The 19,038-nt window shown below is 43.1% G+C and overlaps 2 protein-coding genes across 3 annotated transcripts in view; both read left to right on the forward strand.

Moving 5' to 3' along the window:
- Positions 1-10,649, forward strand: part of HACD2 (3-hydroxyacyl-CoA dehydratase 2) — a 28,862-nt gene extending 18,213 nt beyond the window's left edge. For both annotated transcript variants that reach the window (XM_063342302.1, XM_063342303.1), the window contains one exon: positions 1,979-10,649. In XM_063342302.1, the coding sequence (XP_063198372.1) occupies positions 1,979-2,061 (83 nt within the window). In that variant the 3' untranslated portion in view covers positions 2,062-10,649. The remainder of the gene's footprint in view (positions 1-1,978) is intronic.
- Positions 10,650-16,906: 6,257 nt separating this feature from the next.
- The window catches only part of ADCY5 (adenylate cyclase 5), a 230,371-nt gene continuing 228,239 nt past the window's right edge, over positions 16,907-19,038 (forward strand). The window contains exon 1 of the mRNA XM_063340647.1: positions 16,907-17,938. Coding sequence (XP_063196717.1) covers positions 16,934-17,938 — 1,005 coding nt within the window. The 5' untranslated portion in view covers positions 16,907-16,933. The remainder of the gene's footprint in view (positions 17,939-19,038) is intronic.

The following is a 19,038-nucleotide window of genomic DNA, read 5'->3' on the forward strand; positions in this document are numbered from 1 at the left end:
GAACAAAGTTCAAAACAGCTTCTTAAAAATTAGTTCTTTATCAGGAATAAGAACACTGCTTTTGTATTAGTGGGTAGGGAACAATTTCTGTTGAACTAACTTGAATCGCAATAACTTGTAGCGATAGGACAAGGGGCAATGGCTTTAAACTAGAGCAGGGTAGGTTTAGATTAGACATTAGCAAGAAGTTCTTTACAATGAGGGTGGTGAAGCACTGTCACAGGTTGCCCAGAGAGGTGGTGGAGGCCCCATCCCTGGAGACATTCAAGGCAGGCTTGATGAGGCTCTGAGAAACCTGATCTAGTTGAAGATGTCCCTGCTCACTGCAGGGCGGTTGGACTAGATGACCTTTAAAGGTCTCTTCCAACCCAACACGTTCTATGATTCTATGAATTGACATAATCTCTGGTTGATGTTCCTATAGGTGGAATGAAGATTTGGTTTTGCTGCTTTGAAATGGGGAATAGGAACATGGAAGCATTTAGCAAATATCTCGTTTTAGTCAAAATAACCATGAGTATTAATTACTACTTGTGCACAGCTAAACACAGTGGGAGAGAACCTACATTGAACCCAAATAACAATTTTAGCCTGCTTTCTCCATTAAAATTGCTGTCTCTGAAACGAGGTATTTTTGTGATACATTATCATTTCCTGGATGCATAACTCGAATGCAGTCTTTTTTACTTTTTTATTTTTGATTATTATTGTGAATTGGTACATTAATTCTGAGAACCAACTGCTTAGACTCAAGCAGTCTTAGGCACCTTGTCACATGAAGATATTTCTGTGGTATTCCTGAGATACAAGAAAAGCGGTGTTCATTGCAGTCATTGATTGCACCATAGTTTGGTGCATTCATAAAAGCTACCTGTGCAGGAGTTATGCCTTCTGATCCCAATGAAGATCTTGGAAATTTTGTGAATGTTAATATCACAAGGAAAGCAAGCTTTGAAAACTGTTGTTAAAAATTGGGTGTTTACATTCTTGATAGTTGCATCTTACCATTTACCTCACTTTAAATCTCTAATTTAGTAGTTATCTGTCAAAATTGACATCTTGCTAGAAAAGATATCATTAAATTCTTTGCATATAATGGATCCCCATTACTTAGACTTCTACTGGAGAAATGATGTAGCTCTCTATTCTGTTAACGTTTCTGGATAGCTGTATTCACTCCTTAACACTGGTGGAGTGTATCATGATAGGGGGGAAACAATCAGGAAATCAAATACAGGGTAAAGAAAGCCAAAATAAAAAATGCTGACCTGAAAAAAAAAATTTAGTACACAAATTAGACTAGACTTTGGCCTATGATTATGATGAACACTTTGCATGCATAACTCATAAAATTTAGGCTGACGCTGACCTTGTATAATTTTCATATGGTTCGCAAAGGTTTAGTGTTATCATGGCAATTTTAGCTTTTGCTGTTTATGTGTGTGTGTTCTGTCCCCTGCTTTGTTGTTCTGCAAACATACTGTGTAATGTAGCCTTACCAGTAGGAAAAGAAAAAGCTTTGCATGGAGGATAAAGAGAGAAGAAATGAAAGAGGCAACAGTTTGTACAGAGTTCCTTAGATCCTGAAAAAGTGACACTAGAATTATAAGAAATAAAACAAATCCGGAAATTTCATTCTTTCAGAAGGACTTTCTCTTCCCTGCGATGTATTTTCTTTCTATTATGTGTGCGCAGTTTGGGAAGCTTTTGTCATCCTGCTTGTACATGCAGAGTTAAATAAGGCATTTTACGTTTAATTAGAAATGTGATTTCTCTAGCAAAAAATAAATAGTACCTGAAGCCTAAGGACAATATCACTTACTCCCTTTAAAGAATAAAAGGGAGCAGATAACTTGAGTGGAAAGTGGATAACCATGTTTTCTTTTAATAGAGAACTGATGACCTTGAGCATGTGACTGTGTATCTTGCATTGACACGTAAGCCTCACTTGATACTTTACTGTCTGTTTTCTCTTCAGTTTTTCCTCAGCTGTATTTTCATATGCTACATCAGAGGCGAAAGGTGCTCTCCCACACTGAAGAACACAAGAAGTCGGAGTAATTCCAGCTCTCTTTCAGAACTTTTCAAACATCAAAATGCTGCAGATTTTCAATACCCAGCACATTTATAAAGAATATACCAGGATAAAATAAGTCAGAGGTAAAAGAACAATAATTTAGCAAGAGTAACCAATAAATCTGAATTCACTGAAATTCCACAATGTAAAACATGGAAATATTTTTCAGCTTGCAGTGCTTCAGAAAACTTTTAAACTTTATATGGCTTGGCAGTTAGCCTTTTCCTTAAATGATGTGCTAAATGGTTTTCATTTACTACTAAATGCCTGAAGGTTGCAGTATGAGTGATGAAGTTGTACCCATTAAATGCTTGAATTGGGATTATATTACTGATACCTCTTTTTTTAAGTGCTTGACTGCATGCCAGAAACTGTATGTATTGCTTTGAAAGCAAAGAATATGCTCTGGAATAATTTAGGATTTCGAGACTCCAGTGGACAATGTAATCTGGGCAAAGTGTTAGAATTTAGAAAGGTAGGTTGTGCATTTAAAAGGTGATGGGAACAAAAACAGGAAACCAATTATGGGAAATGAGGAGAATGTGATTCTTCAGGAATTTAAACGGTAGGGTGTCTGACCAGAGTGTGTTCTCTGAACATCTTCAAGATGATTACTAAAATGATCATGTCAATTCAGAAGCTATAATGCTTATCTGAAACACTGAAAATCCTCTAAGTACTGCATCCCTGGATACTTTTTTAAATACTTAAAAAAAATAAATAATAATACTAACTGTAATATTTCTGGTGATATCAGTAACAATTCTGAACAATATAAGGAGGCAGTTCACCAGAAACAGGTGCAGTTCTCCCTTTTTTTTTTTTTTTTTTTACTTTAAATTATCATCTCTAATCACTGTCTCAGTGGTACTCATCTTTCAGTGTTGAGGACTACTTGTTCTACTGTGGAATTATTTGAGGGTCTTGTTCCTCAACCTAACTTTTCTCAAGTGACTTATGCGTATCACTCTGGCACATCCAAGCAGGCAGTTGTAGGCACTCAGCTTCTGAAATGTTGCAAAGTCATAAGCTCCTTCTTTGAAAGCAGATTATCTCATGTGTTACATACTGCTTTTGCAGATCGGACAAACCTTCCCTCATCTGCTCTTTTGAAAGAGCAAAAGACCATAGAAAGTTAAATTTTCCGAGGTGCTTTCTCTGGGTTCTCGAGATAAGCCTTCACTTGAGAAGGTAAAACAGAAAAGGAAAGAACTGAGAAAATTTTGTGGAGAGGTGGAATGCGCTAATGCTGTGTCAGCAGTGCCCCAGGTTATGAACAAACTGTTGACTGGGGGCCGGGGGAGAGGAATGGAAGGGAGCAGGGAAATGAACAGATACCCAAGAAAGGGCAAAAGGAAATATAGGTTATGCTCATTGCTCTGTTAGGAATTGATAGTTGAATAGTCCTGTCTTCACCCAGTTAGAGCCACTAGGCAATAACACAAGGGCTTCTCTGGCTTCCCTCTTGTAACCTGATGATTTAGTGCATAAATGGGCTGTGACCACTACCATGGTACCTGCAATATGAGTCTCATGCCAGCACCTCCCCCTGGATGTGGCCCGTATCTATGTCCCAGTTGCTTGTTTGAGGCATCGCAGCTCTCACTGAGCATAGCCAGTAAGTACTAAGGGCATGGGCTCTCTGTTCTAGCACGTGGGGAGAGCTGGATTTACAATTATTTTGGCTTATGTTTGTCAGAGCTGTATTTTAAAAAAAAAAAAAAAAAAAAAACCAAAAAAACCAAAAAAAAACCCAAACAAACTTTGCATTCTTCAGTAATTTCCTTTGGTTCCATCAAAAAGTGACTGTATTTTCCTAGCGCTCGTAACATGTATAACATCTTTCCTGTTCAACACAAACAGGACTCTTGTAAGCAGGGAGAGGGTAAGAGACAATAATGATCTTTGCTTCTACTTTAAACCTTTTGGAGGCAGTTGTTGGCTGTAATCAAAAACGCTGTGGCCATATACAACCTCAAAGTGGCTTTGCGTTCAAAGAGCAACAATTTAAATTCATTTCTTCATTTGGTTACATGGTGCTTTGTTGTAGTGATCTGAGAAATGCTGCATTATACTGAACTCATTCTTCAAAAGTGTAAAGTTCCACCTCTGAACAGAACACCTCCTTTTGCTTATATTGGCTATCAAAGGAGTTAGTGTCAGTACTTCTGAAGGATGTCATCTGAAAGATCACATTTCCTGATGTACTCAGGTTACTGGATATTATTGATGCTGGGCTCCTGAACTTTTCTTGATTTGATTTCTGTACCCAAATGAAAGATTTGGTTTCAATTTTGTTTGTCCAATTTGCAGAAAAGAAAGTGGCTGTGTAATACTCCTATATGAAACAAATGCATAACTCTGTTGATGAGACAGATGTAGTACAGATCTGTATTTGATAGCATTGGCACTATGAAGAAGCAGATAGAGCTGCCAGTAGGGAGAAGGCTTGTACAACCAACATCTTTACTGAACAAGCTTTATTATGGAATATTTACTTTAATTGAAAATATTAGGTTACCACATAAATGCAAATAAACACAGCCTTTTAAAAGAAAACAGAGTTAACTTCCCCTTTAAAAGAAAAAGAAATTGCTTTGATAGTAAGGAATCTTATCAGCAAAGTTGATTTTAAAAACTATATTCTGAAGTATGAATATGCAGTTAGTATGTATAGGAATTCCAGCACTTCAGCTTACAGTGCTTTTTCATGCTTAGCTTCCATGGAAATCACTGGAAGGTGATCTTGAGTAAGAACTGTAGTGCAATGCCCTAATACTCTCTGGGTTTTTCCCTAATACTGACTTTGGTCACACATGTGGGTGTTTTCCTCTTAAAATAAGAATAAAATTCCCCTCATCTGTCACTGACATTGTAATGTGGTTTATGTGAACTTTATAATAGAAGCTTTGATTAGTACTCTTTGTCACAAATCTAGAGGGTTGTTTTTTTTTCCCCCCACAAACTATTTACTTGGCTTGCATGTTTTCTGTCAGCATCACCAAACTTCTGCAGCAGACATGTTTTCTGCTTTGGCAGTCTTTGTGTTGTGTGCGCTGCTTCAGGCAACAATACTTTATGTTCTACCATGCCAGCTTTGTCTGAGTTAGTCATTACCCTCTAACAGACCAAGGTTCTTACCAGTGTATAGTTTACAACTGGAATTGTAGAAATGTTCATATTGTAAATTACAGTAAGATGCAGGTTATGGTGCAGGTAAATTGTAATTTTACACAATGTGATGTTTCTATCAAAGCTTTTTTTTATTTATCAGTAGAAAGGTTGGCATTTGTGTGGACCAATCTGCAGCGTCATTTTAAAACCTATCTTTCAGCTCAAGATTTTCATGAGTATACATCAAATCATATGTTTTGATGTATATTTATGTCAGTGAAATTTGGGTGAAAACTATATACAGTCATTTTTGTATTTTTTCTATGTTGTGAAGAATAAAATTGTAATTTTATAAGTCTGATTCACTAAGATTATTATAAGTTAAATGTATTTTTTGTATATTTAGGAATCTGGTATTACCTGGAGCTCTGAAAGATTAAGCATAGCCTTTTTATGCATGTTTGGAAGATATTTCTACTTGATAATGCAGTGAAATGGTTTGTATGCTAAAATACTAGTCCGTGTTGTTGCCTTGTGAAATTGATTCTGTGCTCTCTGCCTGGATTTGGCCTATTGATCAATTATACTAATTGCTATAATCCAAATAAAATAATTCTGATCAAAATATGTTGTATTGTTACTGTTTAAGGGACAAAAGCAGATACTTTTAAAATGTGAATTAGGGCTGTATTTTTATTCATTTGTATATAATGTGTGCCTTGCAATTTACAAGATTTTTTTGCATACATAACTTTTGAGCTCAAACAAAAGAACTAAGCAACTTAATACTGTTATGAATGCTCTGCTTTTTACTTTTAAAAGAGGTATTCATAACAACGTGTTAACTATGTTAACGTTCAAACTTACAGCTTCCTGAAGGATCCTCAATAGAACGTGAGCTCTCTGTTCTGTTGTTATCTGTACTCTAGATGGTGATGGTTTTCTACACAAACAAAATAATTCGAGTATTATAAATATAGTGAAATGCTTAACTAATGCAACAGAATACTTCAGAGTTCATTTACTAAATATAATATGTCTGCTACCACGGCAATGTTCTTAGCATTTTTAACACTTCCTGAGAGAGATTTAAATACTGTGTCTACGTGCCATTAATGCTTACAAATAACAAGTTATAATCCTCTAATAGGAACTGAGTAGTAGTTGCAGAGTGAGTACTATTATTCTAGGCATATGCTTGTCATAAGATGGCACAACTACAGTGATTTTTTTGTTTGATTACAGAAGGGATGAAATAATGTTGTCATGCCCAGTATCACCACATGTCCTACGCGTGATAGCTGTGACTTACCACTACTGTGTAATTAAAACCTTCTCTTTGAAATGTTATGCAGTGAAGAGTGGTGCTGAGCTCCATTTGTGCCTTAGAATAACTATTACTGGTTATTTGTGTTTCTTCTCTGCATTTTGAAAACAGTGTGTGTGGAAATAATTTTAGTTATGTAGGGTAACATTAAGAAGCCTGACAAGCATAAGGATTCTGTGTTTGTAACCAAATTAATTTCACAATAGTATATAAGGCTCATCTTAAATAAAGCATTGGCAGTTCTTGACATAAAACTTGAGGAAGGATCTGTGCTGAGTATAACATTAAAAGGTGTGAATATCCGTGTGTCTCATTCCAGAGTTAGGATGGATTGGTTCAGGCCACCTGACTGCCTGGGACTTCCATTCAATATCAAGTGGCTTTTAAATTCCACTTCCAATCTCCTAAAAAAAAAAAAATACTCTTGCACACTTAGAAGAAGACTTCTAATATTGTAGTGAGGGAATTAATAAAGCTTCTGTGGTGGTTTCTGAAGGCTACCTTGAAGCAGTTGGAATTAAAAATGTGGATGGAAAATTTAAAACTCTTTTAATACTGTTGGTGATTGATTTCCAGAATGATATTTTCCTTTATGCATGTAAAAGATCCTAAAGCCTTTTTTATATCTTCACAAGTTAGCTGGGCATTAGTATTAGGAGCCAACAAGGAGAGGTGGTATGCTGGACCTTGTTCTCACCAACAAAGAGGGGCTGGTGCGGAATGTGAAGCTCAAGGGCAGCCTTGGCTGCAGTGACCATGAAATGGTGGAGTTCAAGATTCTCAGGGCAGGAAGGAGGGCACACAGCAAGCTCGCTATCCTGGACTTCAGGACAGCAGACTTTGGTCTCTTTGGGGATCTGCTTGGCAGAGTGCCATGGCATAAAGCCCTGGAGGGAAGAGGGGCCCAAGAAAGCCAGTTAATATTCAAGGGTCACCTCTTCCAGGCTCAGGTGTGATTGATCCCAATGAAGAGGCGGCCTGCATCAATGAACGAGGAGCTTCTGGACAAACTCAAACACAAAAAGGAAGTTTACAGAGGATGGAAGCAAGGACAGGTAGCCTGGGAGGAATAACAAGAAATTGTCTTAGCAGCCAGTGATCAGGTTAGGAAAGCTAAAGTCCAGATAGGGTTAAATCTGATCAGGGATGTCAATGATAAAAGGAAGACTAGGGAAAATGTGGGCCCTCTCTGGATGGAAACAGGAGACCTGGTTACCCAGGATATGGAGAAGGCTGAGATCCTCAACAACTTTTTTGCCTCAGTTTACCAGCAGGTATTCTAGCCACATGGCCCAAGTTGCAGAAGGCAAAGGCAGGGACTGGGAGAATGAAGAACTGCCCAGTGTAGGAGAAGATCAGGTTTGAGACCATCTGAGGAACCTGAAGGTCCACAAGTCCATGGGACCTGATGAGATTCATCCGTGGGTCCTGTGAGAACTGGCGGATGAAGCTGCTAGGCTGCTATCCATCATATTTGAGAAGCTGCGGCAGTCTGGTGAAGTTCCCACTGGCTGGAAAAGGGAAAATGTAACCCCCATTTTTAAAAAGGGGAAAAATGGAAGACCCAGAGAACTACAGGCCTTGCCTCTGTGCCTGGCAAGATCATGGAGCGGTTACTCCTGGAGACTGTGCGAAGGCACGTGGAAAATAAGGAAGTGAACGGTGACAGCCAACATGGCAAATCATGCCTGACAAATTTGGTGGCCGCCTACAATGGCGTTACAGCATTGGTGGACAACGGAAAAGCAACTGACATCATGTACCTGGACTTGTGCAAAGCATTTGACACTGTCCTGCATGATGTCCTTGTCTCTAAATTGGAAAGACATGGATTTGATGGATGGACCACTCAGTGGATAAGGAATTGGCTGGATGGCCGCACTCAAAGGATTGCAGTCAACAGCTCGATGTCCCAGTGGCGACCAGTGACGTTCCTCAGAGGCTGGTATTGGGACAGGTGCTGTTTAACATCTTTGTTGGCGACATGGACAGTGGGATTGAGTGCACCCTCAGCAAGTTTGCCAGCGACACCAAGCTGTGTGGTACAGTCAACATGCTGGAGGGAAGGGATGCCATCCCGAGGGACTTGGACAAGCTTGAGAGGTGGGCCCATGTGAATCTCATGAGGTTCAACAAGGCCAAGTGCAAGGTTCTGCATGTGGGTCGGGGCAGTCCCAAGCACAAATAGAGGCTGGGTGGAGAATGGATTGAGGGCAGCCCTGCTGAGAAGGACTTGGAGCTGTTCATTGATGAGAAGCTCAACGTGAGCTGGTAATGTGCGCTCACAGCCCAGAAAGCCAACTGCATCCTGGGCTGCCTCAAAAGAAGCATGGCCAGCAGGTCAAGGGAGGTGATTCTGCCCCTCTACTCCACTCTGGTGAGACCCTACCTGTAGTACTGCAGCCAGCACTAGGGGCCCAAACACAAGAAGGACATGGATCTGTTGGAGTGAGTCCAGAGGAGGGCCACAAAGATGATGAGAGGGATGGAGAACTTCTCCTATGAAGTTCTGCCCTTCTGCTCTGCTCTGGTGAGACCCCGCCTGGAGTACTGTGTCCAGCTCTGGAGCCTCCAACATAAGAAGGAAATGGACCTGTTGGAGTGAGTCCAGTGGAGGGCCACAAAGATGATCAGAGGGCTGGAGCACCTCTTCTACAAAGACAGGCTGTGAGAGTTGGGATTGTTCAGCCTGAGGAAGAGAAGGCTCCAAGGAGACCCTATAGTAGCCTTCCAGTACCTAAAGGGGGCCTACAGAAAAGGTGGGGAGGGACTCTTTAGCAGGGAGTAGAGCAATAGGATGAGGGATAACGGTTTAAACTGAAAGAGGGTAGATTTAGATTAGATATTAGGAAGCAATTCTTTACTGTAAGGGTGGGGGTGAGGGACTGGAACAGGTTGCCCAGAGAAGTTGTGGATGCCCCATCCCTGGAAGTGTTTAAAGACAGGTTGGATGGGGCTTTGACTAACCTGGTCTAGTGGAACTGTGGCAGGGGGATTGGAACTAGATGATCTTTAAAGTCCCTTCTCACCCAAACCATTCTGATTCCATGATTCTATTGTCAGAGGTGTTTTTCTCTTCGATGTGCAGATACTGATAATGTGCTAATGTTAGGGAAAGAGATGCTACTGTCAATATTATATCTTAATTTTTCTAGTGTTTTAAGAACATACATATTATTTCAATGTTCCACTACAAAAGCATAATTCACAATATTTAGAAACACTTCCATGTATAGTTATACTTGTACAAACTCTGTGTCACAACAAACTGCCTCTCTCTGTAGATTAAATTAATTCTGTACAGTTTGCACATAGAAATTTTACATTACCTGGTACTACATGAAGATGTTATTGGGAAATTCATTAGTAGAAGTTTTTCCAGAGGCTTATCAGACTGAATTGCATATTGTTCTGTCTTTTTGACTCCTGCTTCAGCCAGTCTGCACAACCTTCTGCAGACTATCTGTAGCTGTCATTTAGGCACTGTTAAATATTACAGTCACCATATATAAATATCACTTTCAACAAGTGTGTATTAAAAACTTTTAATACTGACATTTTCTAGTTTGAACACTTGAACTCACAGAATCCTATTTGCTGTGTAATCCACATTCAGCCTCTTGGGCACTACAGTGGGTTAGTTTTACGCTAAAAACAATGATAATCTGAAGAATGAATATATATATGTAGGCATTTCAGGTATCTTTGAAGCTAGTTTTATGTTGATGTCAATTTAAAGGTCAGCCCTTTGTTTCTTCTGCATCTAGCATGCCTACAAAAAATTTCAGTTGTAGAGAGGGTAGAGGAAGTGGAGGGTCTTCCAGTCAGCCTAACACTGGGTTGTTTTTATGGAATTTTTATAATTCTATGATTCTAAATCAGTTTGCCTCTTAGTTAAAGTTCTGTTGAGGTAAAATACAATCTCTTCACTTACTGGCTAAGAAAAAGACTGAGTGCTGGTCTTCTCTGCTAAATGGCAGTCACTAAAATGATGAGATGGAAGAGAAGAGCTACCATTGTGCTTCCCAAAGAGCATTTGGGAGTTGGCAAAACATGAAATGTTCTTCCTTTTTTTTTTTTTTGTTTGGTATCCAGTAGTTGGATTGGCTTGGTTTTGGTTGGGTTTTTTCGGGGCAGGGGACGGGGCGGGGGTGGGGAGTGGTGTGGTTTGGGTTTGGTTTGTTTTAAGGCAGAATGACAGCACTTAATGAAAATGCTGCAATGTTTTGTCTGGTGTACTGATGACCCGAAGTCCTTTTCATTCGCCACCAGGTGTTTATGACATAATTATGGGGACCTAGATGCACTGGGTTCTATGTTCTGTTTTAGTCCTGTGTTCCTGTGTATAAACTACTTCTGGGAAAGTTACTGGTTTGAGTATTAGATGTGTTTCCTTACTCAGCTTTTTGGTGCAATTTAAGTTAAGTAAACAAAGCATTTTAAGTGTTCCAAAGTTAGCAAATTGGAACAGCGGAAAAAGCTTTCTTGCATCACCAAGAAAATGGATGTGAAATTGAAAGACATTGCTGGTTAGTTTACTTAGTGAGACTGGAAATTAACAGTTGATATTGTTAAAGCCCTACAAGAAGTAAAGTGTACAATCTGAAGGTAATTGGATTATTCTTCAGAAACTATTGTTAAATCAAAGGATATGTGCAAGCCTGCTCCAGGCATACACATGTGTACAAACATGGGGCAGACGTAAGCATTCATGAGCCAGTCTGCTCCTGGTTCCTGCTGATACATGACTGCAGATCAGGCCATAGCTGGACAGATTTTGAAGAAGTAAATTGCTGGTGGAAAGACGTAAAACTGCTGTGTACCACTGGTGTTAAAAATCATATGATTTAGTTATTGTCAGTTACATGTTCTAAACTGATACTTGTTTGCATAATAAACTATCATTGGAGTCCTATTATATGAATTCTTAAGAATAAATGTACTGTACAATGTATTGTTATCTGCCCATTGAAGTTGTGTAATTCAGAATAACTTTTTAATAAAAAAAAATTGTCTGGTTTTGTATATTTTTATTCAAGCCTGCCTTTCTCATGAAAACAGGATAGACAATATTTTAATTTTTTCTGCCCCATTTCCCTGTTCCTGACTGGGACTACATCACTAAAAAGTACTAGCCAGATTTGAAAGAAAAGTAGAAGTCTCAGAGAAATTCATGCAACTTGGGTCTGCGCTTAGCTCCAGAACGTCTACAGCATGTGCTAATCTCATGTCAGAGTAAATAAAGATGGGGGTGGACACAGAAAGTAAGATGATGACATCTGAGACTAGGTTTTGCTAGTCTTGTGCACAGAGTAACACTTTTCCATGCACCCTCTTATGGTTCCTTACATAATTAGGACAGTTATCAGTCCATTTTTTTCCAGTGTAAATTTGATGGGCAAAACCACCTGACTCTGGGCCCTGTTTTCAGATGTACTGGAGCTAGGCTTCCTGGTAGTTGAAGTTGATGAGTTGCTGGTATGCTTGGTGCTATAATGACAAGGCCTATCACACGCTTACATATTTTGACATGTGTGACCTTAACTTATTGGTGCCCCTTAACTATTTGTACTTGTGTTGCATATAAATACAGTAATTTTGTAAGTGGAACTTAAGACTGAGCCTCGCTACAGCAGACTGAGCCTCGCTACAGCTTGTGTAAAGGTATTTGATAAACTAGCTTAAAACTGCATAGTTGTTCTGCTCTGAGCTTCATACAGGCTACAGGAGTCCGCTGAGGACAACTATTTCAGCCACACTGATGTTGCTTTGATGTTATCCATAGGTGAGCTAGCAAGGCTGCATACTGAGTGGGATACAGTTAACAAACGAGCTGCTGTGTTCACAATCTTTATAAAGAACAAAAATCCTTGGCTAGGAATGCACATATTTTTAGTTTTGCCTTTGGAGTGAAATGCTGGCTATGGAAGAGCTGATAAACATGATTCAATAAGCACCTTGTCTTGCTAGGCTGCTATGTACCCCTAAAAAACCTAAGTGTCATTGATGAGTCGGGTTGGTTTGGGTTGGGGTTTTTGTTTATTTTTTAAAAGGCTGTGGTTTTGCATTTTCACAGTTTTCTACTCACTTTTGGTTCTATTTCTTGTTAATCATCAGATTGGGGGGGGGGGAGAGAAAGAGAATATATAATAGCAGCTTGTTCAGTTTCCACATTTCATGCCTCCAAGTTGGATTCTGTTATTGGCTCTGGGTTTCAGAGGGCTGCTTTGGACTATGCAAAGGTAGTCAGTGAAAGGACCAAGAACTTGTTTTATAAATGTTTCACTAATTTAGGGAGTATATATATTTTAGTGTTCTGTATTTAATACTTGCATGAAACTTGCAGTACATGAAGGCTACAAAAAGTGAAATCTGTGACGTCTGTTCTGAGGTCACTGTCTAGATGTTATTCCACATTTTAAGTAAATAATGCAAAGAAAGAATGCTAATGTTTGTCTACTGCACCTGTTGTAATAATAATAAAGTAAAAAAGTTTTCATACAGATTTATGAGGCTACATGTGAAGTCAGAATTTACGTGAGTTGTTCATGTGTTGAAGAACATTAGATCTGTGCTTCGCATAGATCTCTGATTATACTTGGTTCTCTCCAGGCTTCCTGAAGGATCTTGTGGAGTTCCTATCATTCTAGTAATTTTGTGCTAGTATTCTATAAATCTTCCATGTGTCTACTTCCATTTAGGTATTATTTTAATTAGAGAACACTTTTTGAAAAAGAGAGAAGCCCAAAGAGGCAGGGTTCTGTTTTAATCTAGAATTCGATTAAATTACGATTGAAGGTACCTAATGGAATTTTGCTCCCCCTAAAAAGGAATGGCTTTTATTATTGGGGGAGTAGAATTTGGGAAGGCTAGGCTAGGGTGGAAGGTAGAATGTTAGCCTTTCTAGATAAAGAATAGTAAGTTTCTCCATTTTGGCACTACATAATCATGTGATACTTGTGTTTGTTGATCTCTATGAACAAAGCAAATAAATATTTTTATTTAACAGATTAGAATAGGAAGAATACTTGTATTGACTAAGATAATAGTTTGTAAATAGAAGAGTTGGGACTGAGAATAGAAGCTATACACTTTTACAGTAATTTTTCAGAAACTGACTGGACTAAGTCACCAAAGGAAATGGTAACTGTTATCTATGTATGATTTATTAACAGAGAATAATTGCCTGAATGTTCTTATAATAAATGGTGGACATTTTTAAATTACTTTACAGCCACCCAGGTTATGTTGTTGTTTCACTTTGTCACATAACTCTTTTGGGTGAGACAAACATAGTTCTTTATCTGCTGTTTATAATCAGGTTCCTGAATTAGAAACAAGAAGCCAGGGCCTGAATAAACTGCATGTTAGAACGAAAGCTGTAGGTAAGATGTCCATATTATAATCTGTATCCGTAATACTACAATATCCTACTAGTTACCTTTCTTCTACTACAGTTCTGAGATATAAGATCCAGTAATTTGATCACCTAAAAGCAGGCATTGAAACTACCGGTTTCTGGTACCTGTATATGTAAACTTTCTGGAGAAGGGGCTATAGCTTACTCTACATTGGAATCCCACCTTGGATTCAGGCTTCCATAGGCTATCATGATGCAAATGCTAAATAAGACCTGACGTAGACCTGACGTAGTCCCAGTGGTGAAACATAGGAACCTTAAAATTATTTGGCCTACTACCTGAGCAATGCTTTGTTGATATCCAGAACTAAATGTAGTAAGGTGCTGAAGTTGGATCTGGAACATGCCTGGTTCTTACACATACCTACTTAGTAATTTTCTGTCAAGCAGAGTTAGTTTTAAACATTAAGTTGTTGGGGGTCATCTTTCTCCCTTTACTTGGTTTTACAGTTGCACACTTTTGTGAAAAGGTGAGATCTTTTTCTGCTGGCTTTGAGAGAAGAACTACAAAGAGTTCAGGCACTGTGCAGACAGAGTAACCAACCACAGAATTCTTGAGGTTTGTTCTACTCTAGTGTATGGATCGTGACAACAATAATATCCCAAGAAAAGATAAATTCCATTTGAAAGACAGTAGTATTTAAATATAAAAATGTCTCCTCGTGGAAATGGAGCTGCGAAGGCAATATTGAGCAGCTGCAGTATGTAGCATCTGGCAGGAAAATGCCACATAAGTGAGCACCACTGTAATAGTTGAGTGCATTTTTTTAGTGAAAATCTTTAACTGTGTATTCCCGGTAAGTGAAAGATGCTCTGTGGAAGCAGCTGCTGAAAATTCAGTATATGATTTTACAAACCTTCACTGAAACGCAGAAAGGCTTAAATTGCTGTTAATTTGTGGAGTTACTTGGAAGTGTAAATGAACATGTGAAGGGCTTGTGTTCGGAAGGTTATCTGTTTTTTCCAACTGTATCCAGCAATGTTACCTCTCTACAAACCTTGCCTTATCTCTGTCCCTTGATAACCACAGCTTCAGCACTACTACCACTAAGGGCTACTTGTGAGCAGGGATTTTCAATGTTTGAACAAACATCTAGACAATTATCAGTTTCAGCTAAAGCTAAGCAGTAATCTGATTTCACAGTTTGTTTTTAATAAAACATGATACAGAACATCAAGTGATAATATTATTCTTAGTACATATGATGCTTACCTTCAAAACACTGTAAATCATTAATTGGCTAACTCACATCTGCAGAAAGAGTGGATCATCTTAAAGAACATTGTAGAAGAGTCTGGGGTTGGGAACTGCTGTGGTATCCTCCCTGTGCGCCCCGACCAGTCTGGCTAACCAGGTTAGAGAATGTACCCTCTAGTAAGACCGTGTCACAACACTGTCACATGAAAATGCGGGCTGTAGTTTAGGTGGTTGGAAAAAAACCACAAAAAACCAACAAAAAACTACCCCAAAAGCCTGTATTCATATTTTAGCCTTAACTGACTTAGCAATTAGCCTTAGCAGTAGGTCCAGTAATAGGTACCGCGGTTGGGAGGTGTCTTTGAGGCTTTAGCTTTCTCTGTTCACTAGCGTTTTGGCCACTGGTGCTTGGTGTTGATGTTTCTGTCATCTTGAGCAGGAGGCAGTTCCACTTTCCCCCTTTCCTCCAGGCAAAGCTACTCTGCAAGAGCCCACAGCCTCGAAGATGCGGCAGCACGCGGAGATAACCCCATTTACCCCCCGTCATGGTGGGGCCTGCTTCACCCCAGCCGCTCCCTGGCGGCACGGCTCGGCTGTGGGGGCGATCCCTGGGGAATCACCTCAGCGAGGCCGCCGGCCCGGCGCCTCAGGCAGCGCCCTCTGCAGGCGCCAACGGCCGCCGCGCCGCCCCGCGCGCCGAAGGAGTTAACGGCCGCCGCGCGGCGGCCCGCCCCTCGGCCGCGCCCATTGGTGGGCCAGCTGGCGGCACCCACCAATGGCGACGGGCGGCGGCGGGGGGCGCGCCAATGGGGGTCGGCGGGGGGCGGTGGCGGGGGCCGGCGCGGTCGGCGCCCGGTTGAATGGGGAGTACAAAGAGGCGCGGGGCTGGGGCGGGCCGCGCCGCCGTTCTTGGCAGAGGCGAGCGCGGTGCTGTCGCCGTCCGTAGCTCCGCCGCCGCTCCGCTGACAGCGTGGGGGAGGGAGCGCCGAGCCCCCGCCTTTTTTTCTTTTTTTTTCTTTTTTTTTTTTCTTTTCCCCCGTCAGATTTGCTCGTTTCTCCCGGTGCCTGTGGAAGAGGCGCTCCCGCTGCCCGAAGGCACCGCGGCGTAGCGGCGGCGGCCGTGTGCATGAGCAGTGCGGCTGCCGCCGGCTCTGCCTTGCCGCCGGGGCTCCGCCGCTGGGAGGCGAGGCGAGGCAGCCCCCCCCGCTCCGCCGCAGCCCGTGCAGCCCACCCCCGCCGCGCCCAGGGCTCCCCCGGCAGGGGATGCTCCCGCTGGCCGCCGCGGCCCTACGAGCCTGAGCCTCCGTGCCCTCCCCTCCAAGCCGCCCGCCTCCCCGCGGGGCGGCCGGTGCCGCTGCCCGCCCGCCCGGCCCCGAGCGGCGGGTGGCGGGCCGGCGCGGGGCGCTGCGATGTGGCTCCCCCGCTGCGCCCGGAGCCCCTGCGGCCGCCGCGGCTCGGCTGAGGGCGATCTGCCGTGAGGCGGGGGCGTCCGGCCCCGGCGGTGCCCAGATCGCTCGGGGGTGTCGAAACACCGGGGCCGGCGATGGCGCCCGCCACTGCCGCGCTGCCCTGAGGGCCCCGCCGGGGAGACCCCGGCTCTGGGGGACGCCCGTCTGCTCCGGAGACTTTGGGGGCATCTGCGGGTTTTGCCCCCCACGCCCCCCTTTTTTTTTTTTTTTTCTCTTTTTTTTTCCTCCTCCTCCTCTCTGTCTTTTGGGGTTTTCTCCCAGCTGCTCGTCCCCCGTGGCGGGGGAGCCCTCTGTGCCTCCCCTTGCCCGCTGCCCCTTCCCTCAGGGCATGTCCCGGTCCAACAGCGTCAGCCCCCCGGGCTTCGGCGGCCCCGCGCCCTGGGCAGGCACTGAGCAGCACCGCTCGGCCTGGGGTGAAGCGGAGGCCCGGGCCAATGGCTACTCCTACCCGCCGCCGCCTGCCAACAGGTCCTCGGGCAAGAAGGCCTCCCGCATGTCGAGCAGGTGGAGGAGCGAGGAAGACTACGAGCCCCGGAGCCGCGGGGAGAGCGGCTGCAGGATGATGAGCTTTAGGTCCAAATCTGCCTGGCAGGAGCATGGTGACGACAGCCGACGTCACCGGTCCCGCCACCCGCCCGGCAGCGATTCCCCCGCTGCCCCCAACAATGCCAGCCCCTGGCAGCTGGGGGAGCAGGGGGAGGTACGGCCCCGGTCCGTGGAGCTGGGGCTGGAGGAAAAACGCATCAAGGCCAAGATTGAGGAGCTGGAGGAGGAGGACGGGGACGAGGGGGACTCCGAGGCGGCCTTCTCCATGGGCAGCTGTTGCAGTAGCCTGCTGCAGATCTTCAGGTCCAAGAAGTTCCAGTCGGAGAAACTGGAGCGCCTCTATCAGCGCTACTTCTTCCGACTCAACCAGAGCAGCCTCACCATGCTCATGGCCGTGCTGGTGCTGGTCTGCGTGGTCATGCTGATCTTCCATGCCGCGCACGGCCACTATGAGGTATCCTACGTCGTGGTGCTCTCTCTGGCCATCCTACTGATGGTGGTGCTGTGCATGGTGTGCAACCGCAACGACTTCCACCAGGACCATATGTGGTTGGCATGCTACTCTGTCATCCTGGTGATCCTGGCAGTGCAAGTGGTAGGGGTTCTGCTGGTGTGGCCCAGGAGCGCCTCAGAGGGCATCTGGTGGACCGTCTTCTTTATCTACAGCATCTACACGCTACTGCCGGTGCGGATGAGGGCCGCGGTCATCAGTGGGGTGGTCCTCTCTGCCATCCACCTGGCTGTCTCCCTCAAGATCAATGCGGAGGATAAGTTTCTCCTGAAGCAGGTAGGTGAGCCCCGAGTGGTTCGGGTGTGCACTCAGCAGCCCCCCACCTGCCCGCCGTGTTGAAGGGCGAGGAAAGTGGGGTTGTCGGACTTCCACAGGCCTGCCCGATGCTGGAAGGCTGATGGGGCTTTCAGTTGAACCCCTAGGTTACCTGCTACGAGGTGGGATGTTGTACAATGTGGTGGATATAAGCCTGTAATCTTGCTTTTTTTTATAGCTGTGGTGTTTTCTTATTGCTGCTTTCCATTAAGGCTCTAAACATTTGAGAAATGTGCTTTATTGGTTTCCCATGACCGTGGTTCCAGCGCTGTCAGCCAGCCCTGCTAATGCCCTTCAGTTGTATTTAATGTAAACACCTCTGCCCTAAGCACACCTGTGGAATGGTATCCGTGCGTGCTGCCGTGTTACTGAGAAATGTGTGGAAAGTCATGCCATTTTTATCAGCCAGAGGTTATCCTTGTGTGTCACTCCCGGGCCTGGGTTCGGTGTCAGCACAGCACTTGCTTAGGCTGTCGGACAGCATGCTCCATGGGAGCATGGAGTAAGCTTTTGGTTTAGCAGGAAGGTGTTTGCTCTGAGATGTGCTGAAAATGTCTACAGTGAAGAAGCCCAGAGTTCATATACAGCCAGAAAAAAAAGTTTAAAAAAAAGAAGTATAAATGTAGGTTATTATTTAGCTGTGATATCATGTTTAGCAGGAGCAGTTCAGTTCACGGGAACAATAAGACTATTATTGAATGTATTGCAGTGCAATTTTTAATTACCATATCTGTATAAACAATGGCAATACAAGGCGCCACTCTTCTTTTGAAGCAAAGCAAGCAGCCTTGGGGTTCATGTGCTTTAAGCTTTCCAGACACCTTGGCAGTCGGGAAACCATTGACTTAAAACATTGTAGGAGTGTGGTAGTCATCATCCTTCTGATGAACAGGACTCTGAACAAGGATGAGCCTGTCACAGAGTCAGCCCTGACGCTTGTATGTAACTGGGGATTGTTTATTAAAATCAGGTGTGTGGTAGCTTTACAGCCCTAACGCATAATACAAAAAAAATGCCTTGTGCTTGCAGTTTCTGTCTTGAGTCTTACTTCTGAGTTGCTT

The sequence above is a fragment of the Chroicocephalus ridibundus genome, chromosome 7 (assembly GCF_963924245.1).
Source record: "Chroicocephalus ridibundus chromosome 7, bChrRid1.1, whole genome shotgun sequence".
NCBI lineage: Eukaryota > Metazoa > Chordata > Aves > Charadriiformes > Laridae > Chroicocephalus > Chroicocephalus ridibundus.